Here is a 15232-nt window from a genome sequence, read left to right as displayed (position 1 = left end):
TATATATATATATATATATATATATATATATATATAAGTATATATATGTATGTATATGTATGTATGTATGTATGTATTGTATGTATATATATATGTATATATATATATATATATATATATATATATATATATCATATATATATCTATTGACACGCTGTATTGAAAAAAATATATCAATAAAAATATATATGTGAATAAGAAATATCTAACAACTAGAAATAAATCAAAGATTACTGTATATCCCGTTAGCTCCTCATTCTAGTGTCAGGCTTCTATCATTCCATAACAAAAAAACAATATGCCACATTTTAGGCCTGCTTTTCAATCACATATGTGAACACTCAAAGGCACCTTGACCACAAATGCGAACAGGGTTGCAGTCCTAAATATGCGGCAGACCTGAGGTGGCCCTGGGTAGTGTGAACAGGGTCTATGTTACTTTTACTGAAGTGCAGCATGCTATCTTGAGGAACAAATGTTGACTGAGTCCAGACATGCAGCTGTACAGAGTTAATATACACAATAACAGCTAACCCTCCCCTTCCTTCCATCAGCCCAACTCGAAACCTTATCTTATGAGAACCGGTCTCTGTCAGGTAGCAGCTATGTTTAACAGCACTTACAAAACAAAAGGGCACTTTGAACTACAAAAGAGCCCAATCTCACCCTGTCTCTTCTAGACAAACAGGCAGAGAACATCAATGATCTCCTGTCGCCCTGCCATCCAAAGTAGTACACAGAAATTATTACAATTTAATATAAAGCTTTAAAATCTTACACAGGTGTTAATAATTGCTTCATACAGTACATAATTATTTTAAAGAAGTAGGATATATATTCTGTTTCATATAAAACTATTTCCAGGGGGAGAATTGGACAATAGAACATATTGAGCATCTGGCCTTTTGAAGCATATTCTTTATTTAAAAAAAAAAAAAAAAATGTAGTTTTCCAGATATTTCATACAACAAGGTAAAATCACAGACATTTAAAGACTGCAAGAGACGAACTATCATTATGCACAACTTGGGAAATGTTATGTATTTAATGTTTTTAGTCAAGCACAGAACTGTCTAGTTTTGGGCAACAGATTTAGACCCTATGTAGCTGAGGTTTCTTTTTTAGTGTTGAATAATAATTAAAAAATAAATAAATAAAAATTCACAATGTAAAATGTGATTACTAATTAGGTACAAAATATTACATTTAACTAATATTTCTTGTGATGAACCTCACTGGTAAATTTACAGGAACTTTTTGTTTTTTTACAATAAGGTAACAAAAATGGAGATAATGCAGGACAGTACTAAAGAATACTAATTGTGACTAACAGAAAATGTCATCATCATTAATATAACGCAATATTTAGACAAGTAATACCTCTGATGTAGTAAGATACATATTAAGTAAGGGAAATGCATCAGCCAAGGAGACAGCTACTTAATGTAAAGGATCCTAATGGAATAAATAAATACATGTTTTCATTATTAAACAAGGTCAAATATCCCATAGAGCAGTGGCCCTCAAGACCGAATCCAGTCCAGGCTTTTACTCCCAGCAGGTTCTAATGTAGTTAATTGAAGCTGCTAAGAGGTTGGAATAAAGACCAGGCCTGGAATTGATCTTGAGACCAGAGTTGAGTACCACTACCATAGAGCACTTGTCAAAGTAGTAGAGCTGCCCTCATTTTGAATATATCAAGCAATGTTCTCCTGTGAAACCTTTCAGTGCTGCCAAGAAGGAGGGTTCTATTGTTGTTCATCTTCAGGGCATGAATGCCAAGTAAGTTTATCCTCGTAGAAAGCAATTACAACTTGAGGACATTTTACACTGGCTTCTCTGGCTGGCACTAACTCTACCTCCTCTGAGTCCTTCCTAAATTTAGAAAAAACAAAAAACAGAAACAAAAGAAACAATCAATCTACCACCCTTGATTACTGGTCGCCCTTTCAAACAGCCCACCGTGCAACTGTTCAGGGACGAAGAAACACAGCCATTGGTTCAGAATTCAAGATTTACTACACATTACAATAATGCTTCACTATCCATCGCTCTGATGTCAAAATACAGTTCCAGCAAGTTTCTTTTTTTTTTTTATGCTTGTATAAATCCCTCTCTGTTCTGTTTTTTGGAATGTTACCTACTAGATCATGAGTCTTGAAGTATCTGATACTAATATAATTTGATATCTTGGTTTAGATTTAAAAAAGTAGCTTTTAATGTTATTTAATTTCTATTATTGAGTGTTTGATAGTATAATAGGTAATTAGAAAACGATTGAGTGCGAACAGTCAATTAGCTTCCAGATCTAGCAGGCTTCTTTTTTGCATAGATGCCCGCTGGAACGTTGAAGTGCTTAACTGTGAATTACATTTTAAAATCAATTCGCACACAAATACCAGCTTTTTTCCTTAACATTCTAATCTATAACTAATTTGATAACATAAAAAGCTACTTAAACATACTCTCTGACACTGGTCTAGAAACAAGCGAAATCATGGCTGTGACAGGACACCGTAGAGAAGGCTCAATTCGCAGCTACTGGACAGCAAATCAACAGGGAAGACACGATTGGTGCACAATTCTGTCATCGTCTGGATCCAAACAACACCCTCCCTCAAAAATAGCCAGTCAAACTCCCAACCCTGTTTCAGTTCTTTCCGCACCAGCCAATCCACTCCCTGCCTGCTTGAATGACGCCCCGCCTCCAACAGGTTTCAAGTCAGACTCAATACTACACGGACTGTTCAACAATTGTACATGCCCTGATAAATTATAATAAGAAAGAGTAAGACCCCAATAAATAAATGTTAGCAATAACAATAATACTAATAATAATACTAATACTATAATAATAATAATAATAATAATAATAATAATAATAATAATAACATTTTCTCTACGTGTATGTCGTTTTTCTATTCTAATTATGTTAGGGACTATTTTCCTCAGCGGAATGTTAAGTGGCGAAATGTCAGAAGTTCACGGTAAATATAGGTTTCAAAGTTTTTTGTTTTTTTTAAAGAGAAAAGAAATAAATAAATAAATTTCTAATAGCGATAGAGCCCTCTCAATGCGGGCTCTACCGCGCGGTAGATGACCTTGACTTTCGTTAGCGCCCTCGTCTATGGTTCGGGATGCATAAGTCCAGTCGCGGTCATCTACCACATGGTAGAGCCCGCATTGACGGGCTCTATCGCTTAAAAAGAAGCCTGCAGCAGTGCATTTATTATCCATGTATTAATAGCTATCAGCAGGAGCGCTGGAACTAGGGGTTCTGGGGGTGCGGCAGCACCCCTTGGCTTTTCATGGCTTCCATCATATACAGGGGTTACAGTTTTGTTCAATGGCTTCCAGTACTCCCACTTTAAAAAAGTGCCACTGGATATTAAATACACTGAATGTTATGGCTGAACTCTCTTCAGTCACTTAATAACCAAACTTAACATTTTCATAAGGACAATACTTACTCATGTGAATCCACGCTATCCTGTCAAAACACTACAGGTAGGGGTAGGGGGGTAGGATGAATGTAAAGAATAATGAAAATTCTGGAAAGAAATCTAGTAGAATGTTAGTGTGCTCATGACAGGTTTTTGTTTCTACTTTTATTAATCCATCTTCTAGATTTAAAATAGCACATAATTAAACTGAATGTTGCTGCAAAGATCTTAAAGCAAACATTAAAATGTCAGATATGTATTCACGCCCTACATGCAATGACAGCATAATGAAGAAATCTTCACCATTTCATCAGGAACATTAACTCCCCTCTGCTGTCTGTCGATCCAATGATGCGCTCTGGTTCAAATCCACTGGCAAACCCTGTTGGCTGGTCGGCCTCCTCACTCTCATTGGCCTCCTGGGATTCATCTGCCTGTTGATGTCACAGCAAGAGTTCTACATGAGAGTTCTACATGATTTACCATAAAGTAAGAACTGGTGGTAGCATCACAAAACAATTTGAGTTTTCTGTTCCCCTACTCATCACTCATGATCTTCTATTTTGCATGGTTCAATTATTGTCTTGGAAATAACTTAGGGTGCTTTTGGCCAAGGTTTTACCATTATCAAGGAATATCTGGAACCTACATTTAACTAGGGCAGATGACGCACACATTTCTCTGCATTAAAGATATTACAGAGAAAACTGGAAGTAGTCTCTCCTTTTTCTCCACTCCAGCATGGGAACAAAAGCCCAAGTACTGAAAGATAGGCACATTTTAGTGTGTCTATGTACTTGGGAAAATAAAGCGACAAAAGGCTATTTGTTCAACCTATATCACACTGGGAGAAGAAACAATAGGGTTTTTATTAATATTTTACAATATGGGGATTCAACCAGCAATTCGAGGGTATACGTAAAGCCACAAAGGTCTTTTCTGACAAGTACTGATGCAAAAAAATAAAATGCAATATGCTCTTAACAGTTAATTCTTGTCTGCGGTTCCTAAGAGGAAATCCCCCCATAGAAAAACACAACCATTAAAATATGTTTAATGTTCTGAACAAGTAATCACTCTATTTTGAAAAACATTAAGCAAACTGGAGACTGAATCATCATGCATGGAAAATGTGTGACTATTACCTTTCCCAAGTGACACAAACAGTATGCAGAACTACATGTTAAACAGCGTTACTGGAAAAACTCAGAATTTCCTGCTTCTATTGGTTCCCCCCTGCCCCCCCCCCCTGCCCCACCCCCCACCCCCCCTGATTTGTTTTGTTTTTTGACAATTGGGAGTACTGTTATGTTTTTGCTTTGCTGTCTTTTAGAGTATTGCACGAAGTACGATTGATAAACACGTACCGAAACTTATAGTGTTGATGGTTAATAACTGAAAATTGTAAAATGTTGTCAAGTTAAACTGTAGCACACAGAAGAAAAGTGCACAAATGAGAACAGCTGCCTGTCTGGTCTCTCTTTCGATCACCAGTACTACTCGTTGTATAATCTTACCCAGGGGTGAAATTCTCAACCAAAAGTGCAGATACTCATATGCACAGCCTGGTGTAAACATTAAACAAACTGAGATAATCTGAGTGCCAATGAATGAATACTTTTAAAATGTATACATAGCGGTACATGATACATAATAAGTAAATAACTGATAAAATATAACCAATTCACCATAAACAAAAAAGTTGGCAATACTGAAAGCGTTGTACCATCTGCATGTTTTACTCAGTCATGTAAAGTAATAGAATACTTAAGTATTACAGTGATAATTAATAAGCAATATTAAACTATGCAGTAACCGCTGTAGAGATGGAATTGTTTCAAGATATCCTAAAAAAAGGGATGTTGCTATAAAAACATTGTTTTAAAAAAACAACTGTGTTATGAAAAAATGATATAAAAAGGTCTAAGTCAAAAATGCACAAAAGGGGCTAAAATACCCCTCATTTTTTACAATGGTGTTGAATCTGCAGATACGTTCAAGGAAATGCAAATGTAACGGTATAAGAGGGCAGCAAAATCCAATTTTATATTTTCAAGAGGCATTTTTCTTTTCGTATTTATTCTCTTTTATATACTGTATATTTAAAATACACAAATGAACGTTGTACCTGGCACTCCTTACTGCTTTCTTCCACTTCATTCTCCTCCACCAGTTGTTGGTTACTGGCCTTGTCTATCTCCGGCGAGATGTTCAGGGTTTTCAAGAATTCTTCAATGAGCTCTGGGCAGTCCAGATTTTCTTCAGGCTCCCAAGTATTATCAGCACTAAAAAATGAATTTCAACGTATCCTTAAATGGACAAGTATAATATAAATGTAAAAGTACCAGCATCCTTTGCAATTTTGCATGTATTCACTGCATAAATGAGCACACCTTCAGTTATTGCTGTCAGCTACACCTGGTACATGAAACAAAGGTAGTGGTTCTGTTTCTCCTAACATGAAGCAGAGCACCTTGTCTTACCAGGGGTTGGCAATGTAATTATGCACATGGGCCATCCTCTCCACAAGGTTAATGTACTTACTCTGTAAATCCCTTCCACTTCAGGTAGAATTCAACTTTCCCCTCTACAACACGCCTTTCTATGATCTTCTCCACAACAAATTCTTGAACCACAGGAGCCTCCTCAGATCTTCTGTTCCTGACATTCTGCTTCTTCCTCATTTTACTCTAGAAGGAAAATGGAGCAGTTAAATAGGAAGTCACAAATGCCTTCTCTTATACATATTGCAGCAAACATGAAATAATAAAACATTCTCTAGAGAGAACTCGTGTACAGTCAGGGGCACTCTCACCAGTAGTGCTGCTCTTTCTTGCAAAGTTGCTACTGTATACACCAAAGATAAGAGCATTAATGGACTGGACACTGACACTTGGGTTAAACTATGGACAGCGCAAATATTTCTGTAAATACTTGCTCGCATTTTGAAGTTAAAATAATGACCTTACAATGATATGCAGGCAAATGTATGAAATATTCAAGGATTATACGGGAATATTTACATATACTGTGTTAAAGGCCATAAACCTTCATACATAATGTTATTAAATGAGTGTTTAATATATAATTATATATATATATATATATATATAAATATAATATATAATATATATATATAATTTAAAATTTGCACTTGCACGTGATAACTCTACATGGTCTGGTTCACACGTCGTAAACTGCGCACCCCTTTTGACCATTAAAAAGTGGTATTATATTATTATTATTATTATTATTATATTATTATATATTATTAGCTTTGATAATCTAAAGATAAACGTGGTGGTGAAGTTTTCAAAAAATGGTGTTACATGAAATAAATAAATAAATAAATAAAAAACGTTAAACGTTAAACTAAACATTAGCCTGTTATCGAGCAAGGTCCCAGAAATGTAACAGATACTCAAAAAAAAAAAAAAAAAAAAAAAAAAAAAAAAAAAACACAATATTAATTATTAAATAAAGGAACATGTTTACTCAAGCTCTAACATCATCAAAATATAAAACTTGACATTTGAATCTACTATGCGAAGTTAAAATGTGAACATACAACGAGTGCAAAAGGAATGTTACACTATTTAAACGTCCCCAATTGGAGAAAATTTAAGTTGGCTGGATTTTAAAATGATGTCAAATTAATAACATGTTAGCTAACTGTGTTATATTCTTAAACAGCGTGTCCTTTAAACGGATCTCTTGCTGTGCCACCCAGAATACCTCAAAACTAAACTACACAGCAGGCAATGCATGCAATCCTCAATTGTTTATGAGATTAACAATGTACTGGTAAGTATATACTGTAGCAACATACGCGTTTTGACACTGGTGTATAAAAAGAAACAATAAAAGGAACCAAAAATAATAGCATTGCGTTTAAAGTAATATTTCCATCACAATCCATTCAGTTATTTACCGTACGTTTGCTGGACGAGTTGATTATGGGAATATGGACCGAACCTACAAATTATTCCCTGCTGCGTTTACGTATTTGCAATTTGTATACTGCTGCCTAGTAAAATTGCGTACGTATCATGCTGTCTTTGCTGTATACCAATTTTGTCGTTAGTTCTTAAGTGACAACCACTGTGCAAATGTATACAAACACTTTCGTTTAAAGGCACAAGTAGAAATACAGCTATTTCTGAAAGAAAAATGCGCTTCAAAACATGGCCGAACATTCAGAAAGGAAGTGCTTTCTAATGAAGTAGGTCAAGTAAGGAAATCGAGGAGGGAAATTTTGAAGAGAGGATGAGGTAGGAGGAGATTTAAGTCGTCTGTAGCGTGAATTGGGAATGGAACAAAGGAAAAAAAAAAAAACATGGAGGTGCAAGATGCACCCATACAACAGGTGTCGTGTTATATTTCAGGTAAGCGCAGTGCTTGCTCGCTCATGACAAAACTTCCGTTTAGAAAGCAGGGAGGCACCCATTCAAACTTGCTACATTATGGTATTTTCGCTCTTTTACATATTAAATTTATCACATTTATTCCACCATTAAGAAAACAGTATGTGAACATTTTTTTTTTTTTTGAACACTTTTTTACTTGTTCAACTTTAGAGGTTTTCTCATTTTGTTCACAGTGAATTTTTTTTTTTTTTTTTTTTGAGAAATTGTTTCTAATTTAAATTGGAAAAAAAAAGTATAATGGTAAATCTACTGGTTTGACAATTGGAACACCCATCAGATCGACATAGATTGTGACTGTCCCAAAAGCTGACAGCGTATCACTTTCTGATATTATACGAGCCATGAGCAAACAGGTAACAATTGAATAACTATTTAATAAATAAGTAAAATGCCCCTGTGTGAAAAAAGTAATCACCCCCTTAGACTCAACAGGTTACACCACCTTTAGCAGCAACCAAACACTTCCTGTAGTTACTGATCAGTCTCTCACAGAACCATGGAGGAAATTTTAGCCCACTCCTTGCACACTGCTTCAACTCAGTGACACAATCACTGTTACAGTACTCATGTAGAAGATTCCTTTAGGGGGAAACACATGCAGATTCAATATAATTAAGAAATGTCGGAATTTGTTTACTTCCTAATGTGCTTGATATAGGTCATATTAAGATATGAAGTCAGCTTAGTGGTATAGGAGACAAGTATAACAGACCTGATATGATATTTCTAGGACCAATATAGGCCCAAAAATTACCCCTCATGTATTTGTATCTAGTACTCCAAATTTCACAATCATAAAGTTGCAAAACTGTGCCACTTGAGCGCATGCAATTCCCCCCCCCCCCCATATCGGGCTTCACAACTTTATTCAGCAAACACTTTAAATACACAAAAAATTCCAAATTAGAGAAGCATAAACTTTATTGAACAGTTCAAACATATTTACAAAAAGTGAAAAAACAGTATCTACTATTCATAGTGCACAAACCTAACATTCAGCTCAAACAAAAAGCCCAACTTAAAAATGCATTTTGCGTTGCCCATACAGATTTTAGCTTTCTGTGCAACAATACAGGAAGCTAGGTGTGCTCCAAATGTCAGGAGGATAAACCCAGATAAACTGGAATTACTGCTTTTGTCACAAGTCTAATTTCACAAATTTTACCCAGATTCAGGGAGTTGCAAGAAAAACCTTCCAATAGATGTTGTACTATGGGCTTCATGTTTAGCTACCTAATGGTAATCAGACTCTCACTTCAGAAGTATCTACTGGTTAACAGAACTTAAAACCCACAAATATTAAAATGTACACTTCCCTACAACACTTGCTAAAAAGGCAATACAAAAGAGACGATAAAACATATGCAAGTTCACAGAGCTACCTCACATTAGGTTAAAACTTGGCATGTTCTTTTGCAAAGGTATCACTGCTGTTCATCTTCTGGGCACGAATGCCAGGTAAGTCGCTCTTCATAGAATGCAATTACAACCTGAGGACACTTCACATTTGCTTCTTTTGCAGGCACCAAGTCTGCTTCATCCGACTCTTTCCTGAATATGGGAAAGGAAAGAATACAGCATGATTTATCTACCTGGTGTAACAGTTGTCAATTCTGTATATCACTTCAAAAATCTTACCATTTCATTAAGAACATTAACTCGCCACTACTGTCTGTGGCACCGATAATTCGCTCTGGTTCAAGACTCCGTGCAAAACCTCGTGGCTTATCAGGCTGTAATAAGTAAAAAATAAAGTGCAATTAAGAAATGAACAAAATACCTTCGGTTACATCTGACCTGGAGAGACACTTAATAGTGTAAACCTTGGGGGGGGGGGGTAAATCTGGCAGATTATAAATCATGAGCCATCTGTAACATGTTCAGTCCAGTTTACAAAATTTACCAATGTAGGCAATCTATTTGTATTAGCAGTCAGTATGTATGTAGTCAAGGGTTAGAGGGTGTGGAGAAAATCCCCTAAACTAGAAAACCATTTCCAGACAAGATTGCATGCACTAAAGATATTTAACCACCTGAAGGCCATCTGTCATTACCACTTACAGTTTCTTTTTTTTTCTTGGCTTTGCTTTCTTCCGATTCACTTTCCAACTTTCTCTTGTTGGAATCTGTTTTTTCAACTGTTTTCTCAACTGTAGCCTTTTGATTTGCAAGAAAGCCTTCAATTAATTCCGGACAGTCCAAGTTTTCCTCTGGCTCCCATGTGTTGTCAGTACTGCAAGAATACAAACCCATGGTTTATTGCACAGTATGTGGATGTACTACAGTTTCATTTTACACTTTGTGGAACAGCTATGTGCATGATATTGCCTTGCAGTTCAGGGCAACAAATGGCCTGTAAATCTGTAGGTGGTAGCTTTTTCCTCTTCACATTAGTCACTCATAGGCTACTGTGAATCCAGTCGGAGCCTTGCAACTGTAGTAAAATTGAGCAACCAGTCCATTCATGCCACCTCAACCGCATGTTAGACAAATTATACTTCTAGAAGGGGCATTTAAAAAAAAAAAAAAAAGCCTTAAGTCAAACTCAGATGCCAGTAATCTGAAACAATGCTTTTAATATAAAGACATGTACAGGTCAGTTTTACAAGTTGTCAATAAGCTTTGCAATCGTAATGCCAAATAGTCAGTATATTACCCAAGTAAAATACTACTTGTACATATTTGATAACTCCACCGAACCTTAATTTCAGACAACTTACTCTCCAAAGCCCTTCCACTTCAGGTAGTATTCAACCTTGCCATTTACAACCCTGCGATCAATGACCTTTTCTACAACAAATTCTTCAGGTTCATTCTCCTCCTCAGTCTTTTTGCTTTTTCCATTTTGCTTCTTTCCCATTTTGACCTGAAATAAAGTTAACGTGGTCAACTGAAGATAAATACAGTTTAAAAAAGTGATACTGAAAACACCTTACACAACTAAACACCATCTTTTCCAGCTTCATCACACTCAAGTAAATGGACACTGCAAAACAACCTCAGCCTCTGGAAGTACCTTGGCAGTGCAATGTATCGACTTGGAGGGTGCCGAACCCCAATCTTTAGAGTTCTGAATGTAAACTAGCTAAATTCCAGATATACAAGACGAATGTGGAAGATAAGCCTGGTCAAACATGGATTTTAAAAATCCGAATGATTTAAGTTTATTCTAAACACATCTGCCAATAAACCATCATAGAATCTTGTTCCCTCCACTCTACCATACTGCATCTAGAATGTGTAAGTCAAACAAGGAGAATGCAGGCACTTTGCACACCTTTTAAATTCAAAACTACAGAAAGCACAGATGTATGGACAGAGCTCTTTAGATATGAAGCTTTGTTTAGTTCCAGTTCTACATCTTGTAGAAATTGGAGCTAGACTATTCTAAACAAATGCATTTCACCATGATCGTGGATACATGGCATCAGTATTTGTTTAAAACTTCATCCAATTCCCTCCTTCTCCCCCTTAAAAAAAAAGGGGGGTGCATTTCACAAGGCTTACTTTCTAAACATGTGTTAAATACCATCATATTTACTTGGTAACTACCTGAGAAACTGACGCCCTTTCTTGAGTACTTGAAGGTTTGCTTCCAGGCAATTTCTGACTACCCTGTGGCTTAGGTGTCACAATGGTTGACAATTGCATTCTGTCTGCCTCAAAACCTAGCTTTCTCTTTGACATTACTGCTGTGAATGACAAAAATGAGTAGATTCACACACGTTGTTTAACAGTAACAGCAAGTTTATTTGTTTTCAATGATACTTGAAAATTGCCTTATTCATTTACTATACAAAATAATTTAACACAATTCTATATTCTAACATTACACATACAATACAGTAAGTTATATGCTTACACAAACATTAGACCAGTTAATTACATAAATATATTTGACCACTACAATTCCAGATACAATGGTCCCAAATATTTATTATAATGGTCACCCAATGATCGTATACCGTACAGCCCGCCACATTACATAATACCGCACAGGCGACTCACAACAGCGTATAGCCAACCACGACGTTAAACACTGGGAATGCGCGCTAGAAATCCTGCATGCTTTGTTTACAGAAAGCAGCAAGTCGAGATATACTTATGAAATGAAAGAATAGCCGTATTCCAGAGCTGAACGATTAGTTGTATCACTTAACTGCCGTGTAGATAAAACATTACACGACGGCATGCAACAACCGGAGCTTTGTTACATAAGGGCAAGTATAAATACTGTACCTTTAGGAAACGTATATAACAGTAACGTTATGAAATGTAAGCCCAAGGTTAGTACTTTTGCCACTATTGATTTATAGGGTAGAAACATAACTGGTTACACGCCACCCCTCCCCCATCAGCAATATTCTCCCCGTCCAAAACCCCTACAAAATGCGACCACAGTACATTAACTTTGAATTAACACTATACCTTTCTTTAAAATGGTTTATTTCAATGCACAGTAGAAGAAAAAAAAAACATTTATAATTCAGCAAGTCTACGTAACGGTACGCGGCCGCAATGAACAGACCAAAGCCTGCCGTGACGCCTGAACTATTTTAGCCGTTTATCACCAAACAGTCTCTATATTTAGTACTGTTGTTAACATAAGCTGGAAGTTTATAAACTAGGTTGTTGAAACAGCCCAAACTCGATAACGAATTAGAAACTATTTATTATTATTATTTATTATTACTGTACCAGTCATTCATTTACCGGTACAGACAAATTATTGTGTGAAATGTAATTACACATTTTAGTTTCACAGTGTCGTATGAAGAGGTATTACTTCTCCACAAATCTTTCATAAATCAACACTTGAGTGGTTTCACAATTTACCTTTCCCACCGCACACACAAAAGAGCCTCTTCCGTCTGCGCCTTCCCCAACCTCACGCCAGCACCCAGCCCCACGCACGGCCTCTTATACCGCCAGTGCGCAGCTGCCAACATTAAACAGTTTGGTTTAACAAAAATGTATTTAAAAATATATATTCCTATTGATTTATCTTATTTAAAAAATTCCTAAATATATATATAAATTTAAAAATTGTTAGTGTTACATTTTTCAACTTCGCCGCCGCTCCGCGCCGTTTAAAAGGTTAAGGGTTATTCTCCAAACGAGTCACGTTACTTACGTCAAAAGCAGTAGCCCTATACATGTAGAGTAAAATATATTTGAATGTGTTAAATTACTGTACTTAAAGAGTACGCGTAAATTATTGTTAGATGCATTTAGATTAATAGTTCTAAAGATAATGCAACTTTACCAGTGAAAGATTGTACCTGAAAGTGCATTATTATTATTTTTTATTAAATTATGGCACAATTACAAAATGCAAATTATTTTCTGATTTGCATACATTTGCCTCTGTTTACATTTGTTTTATTAGATATTTAATAACCAGTTTTTACGTTTGGCTTTTTACCGTTTCAGCAGGCTGCATTATTAAAATGGGGAGTGTGAGGTGTAGCTTCTGGATGTTACATTAAGCGTTTCAGCAAACTAAGAAAGACGCCAACTAAAGATCGGGCATGAGCAACAATTATTGATGGAAGCGTTGTACAGAAGTCTCACACAATTTCTAGAATATAGAAATGCCCTTCCATGTTTTTTAATGTTTAATTCATAGAGGTGCAAATGGAAAATAATACCTTGGCCTTTATACCCCTTCTCCACTGGCACATCCGACCTGTGAGGACTCTGTGCAATACGGGAACGAGGGGGGGGGGGTTCTCCACTGGCATATCAAACCGGTGAGGGCTCAGTGCAATATGGATACGGGTGCTTCTCCACTGGCATATCCGACCCGTGAGGGTTCGGTACGGTACGGGTATGGGTTGTTCTCCGCTGGCTATTTGTCGAGCCAAGCCTAGTATTTGGCAAGTCATATTTTTAAAAACTTATTTTTCCCCTTCAGTAGAACTAGTTGAACTTTATTAAGTCAACATAATCAGTAAAATGTGGATTATAAAGACATTCCTAAGTATATTTACAAAATATAGCGATATAGGATACAGGTGTACTGTTGGTCTATTCATTTTTGAACACCTCTTGTTTGCGCATCTTCTGGCAAACTGAGTTAATTAATAACAATAATTCATAACAACTGTCTTTCATTGCATGTGACGTCAGTAACACAGCTCGACTCTGCAGTGGAAAAACAATCCAGGTTAAGCATGCCGTGAGAGCTCAGTACAACCCTGGTGCGGCTCAGTTGTACAGTGGAAAAGAGGCAATAGTTCTTTGTTGTTATCACATAGGTTCAACTATGAATTAGGGCCTGTTCAATAAAATACTTCAGATATTTAGATATTCTGTATAAAGTTGAGAGAATCACCAGTACTCATCAATTTCTATAACTCTGGAACACTACGTTATAAAGCTGTCGTGCTCCATATGGTTTCATATTATTTTTATGTAAAGTACGTAGAAGGATGTTACTTCATGAGTCCACATACAAAAGATACTTTTAACAAACTGTTAAGCCAGCGAGCAATGTCTGATTTCTGGAGAAGCAGACTAGAAAGCAAAGCTATTGAAGAATCTGGTTGACATTCACCCAGAAATTCAAATTTAGAATTACACATGATTGTAAAACTCTGCAGCTTTAATTTGCAGTTTGTTTTTTGTTTTGTTTTTATCAATGCACTGGAGTCTTTGTTATTCACGACTTTAACATTGGAACACTTCCCTGCTCTTCATATGGACACATGATATTGGTCTGTAAGGAGAATATTGCTTGTATAACAAATGTAAACTGATGACCCAGTTAACATTTTAGATGTTTAGATTAGTCTATCTCAGGCAGCCTTCTCAACAGGATGTGCATTTCTCAGGTTTTATACTATAGGAGGGTATTTTAAAAAGTTAGTTATACTATCAATATTTTAACTTATTTATTTAAGTATTGTTTTTTACCTTATATGTTTGTCAGTGCACTACAGATAAATGATAATAATGTTCTTCTTTCCTAAATTTTCCTAATATCTTGGGCGATTGGTAAGGATTAAAGGCACAATCATCAGGTAAAGCTGCTATTTTGTTGTCCTCAGCAGAATTACAGGAATATTTGGAACTGCACCCTCCTTTCAATGGCTTTGTTCATTTCTGGTACTAATGGCTGCATGACTAATGGTACTTTTGAGCATTGCCTACTACTTCTCCTCCCTTCTCAAATAATTAAGCATCAACGTAAAAGGCGCTTGTCTGAGTTTGCAAACCCACCACTAGTATCTCATAAACCGTATAAAATGGCAAATTACAGATGGTATCAAGTGAACATTCTTTTAACCTCTGACCATGTTACTGATGCAGACCGCTAACTTTCAGATGGGGCTTGTACAGGATGTATCCTATGATTCT

At 36.2% G+C, this 15232-nt stretch overlaps 2 protein-coding genes across 6 annotated transcripts; both read right to left on the bottom strand.

Moving 5' to 3' along the window:
* Window positions 1-260: 260 nt before the first annotated feature.
* Window positions 261-7670, bottom strand: LOC121315097 (chromobox protein homolog 3-like). 3 transcript variants are annotated; one of them, XM_041249014.1, is made up of 5 exons: window positions 7375-7670; window positions 5988-6133; window positions 5572-5728; window positions 3747-3877; window positions 261-1875 (listed from the first exon to the last, which is right to left on the bottom strand). In XM_041249014.1, exons 2-5 carry the CDS (start codon window positions 6125-6127, stop codon window positions 1749-1751), a joined length of 555 nt encoding a protein of 184 aa, XP_041104948.1. In that variant the 5' UTR covers window positions 6128-6133; window positions 7375-7670; the 3' UTR covers window positions 261-1748. The 3 variants fall into 3 exon arrangements, with proteins under 3 accessions (XP_041104948.1, XP_041104949.1, XP_041104947.1); XM_041249015.1 differs by having other exon boundaries at window positions 7380-7670; XM_041249013.1 differs by lacking the exon at window positions 7375-7670 and adding an exon at window positions 6259-6444.
* Window positions 7671-8773: 1103 nt separating this feature from the next.
* Window positions 8774-12805, bottom strand: LOC121315096 (chromobox protein homolog 3-like). 3 transcript variants are annotated; one of them, XM_041249010.1, is made up of 6 exons: window positions 12707-12801; window positions 11423-11562; window positions 10591-10736; window positions 9932-10103; window positions 9509-9603; window positions 8774-9421 (listed from the first exon to the last, which is right to left on the bottom strand). In XM_041249010.1, exons 2-6 carry the CDS (start codon window positions 11555-11557, stop codon window positions 9295-9297), a joined length of 675 nt encoding a protein of 224 aa, XP_041104944.1. In that variant the 5' UTR covers window positions 11558-11562; window positions 12707-12801; the 3' UTR covers window positions 8774-9294. The 3 variants fall into 3 exon arrangements, with proteins under 3 accessions (XP_041104944.1, XP_041104945.1, XP_041104946.1); XM_041249011.1 differs by having other exon boundaries at window positions 11423-11559; window positions 12707-12768; XM_041249012.1 differs by lacking the exon at window positions 11423-11562 and having other exon boundaries at window positions 12707-12805.
* Window positions 12806-15232: the final 2427 nt, after the last annotated feature.

The sequence above is a fragment of the Polyodon spathula genome, chromosome 4, assembly GCF_017654505.1.
Source record: "Polyodon spathula isolate WHYD16114869_AA chromosome 4, ASM1765450v1, whole genome shotgun sequence".
Classification (NCBI taxonomy): Eukaryota; Metazoa; Chordata; class Actinopteri; order Acipenseriformes; family Polyodontidae; genus Polyodon; species Polyodon spathula.
Note: the sequence above shows the minus strand (reverse complement) of the source record. Positions and strands in the feature narration are given on the sequence as shown.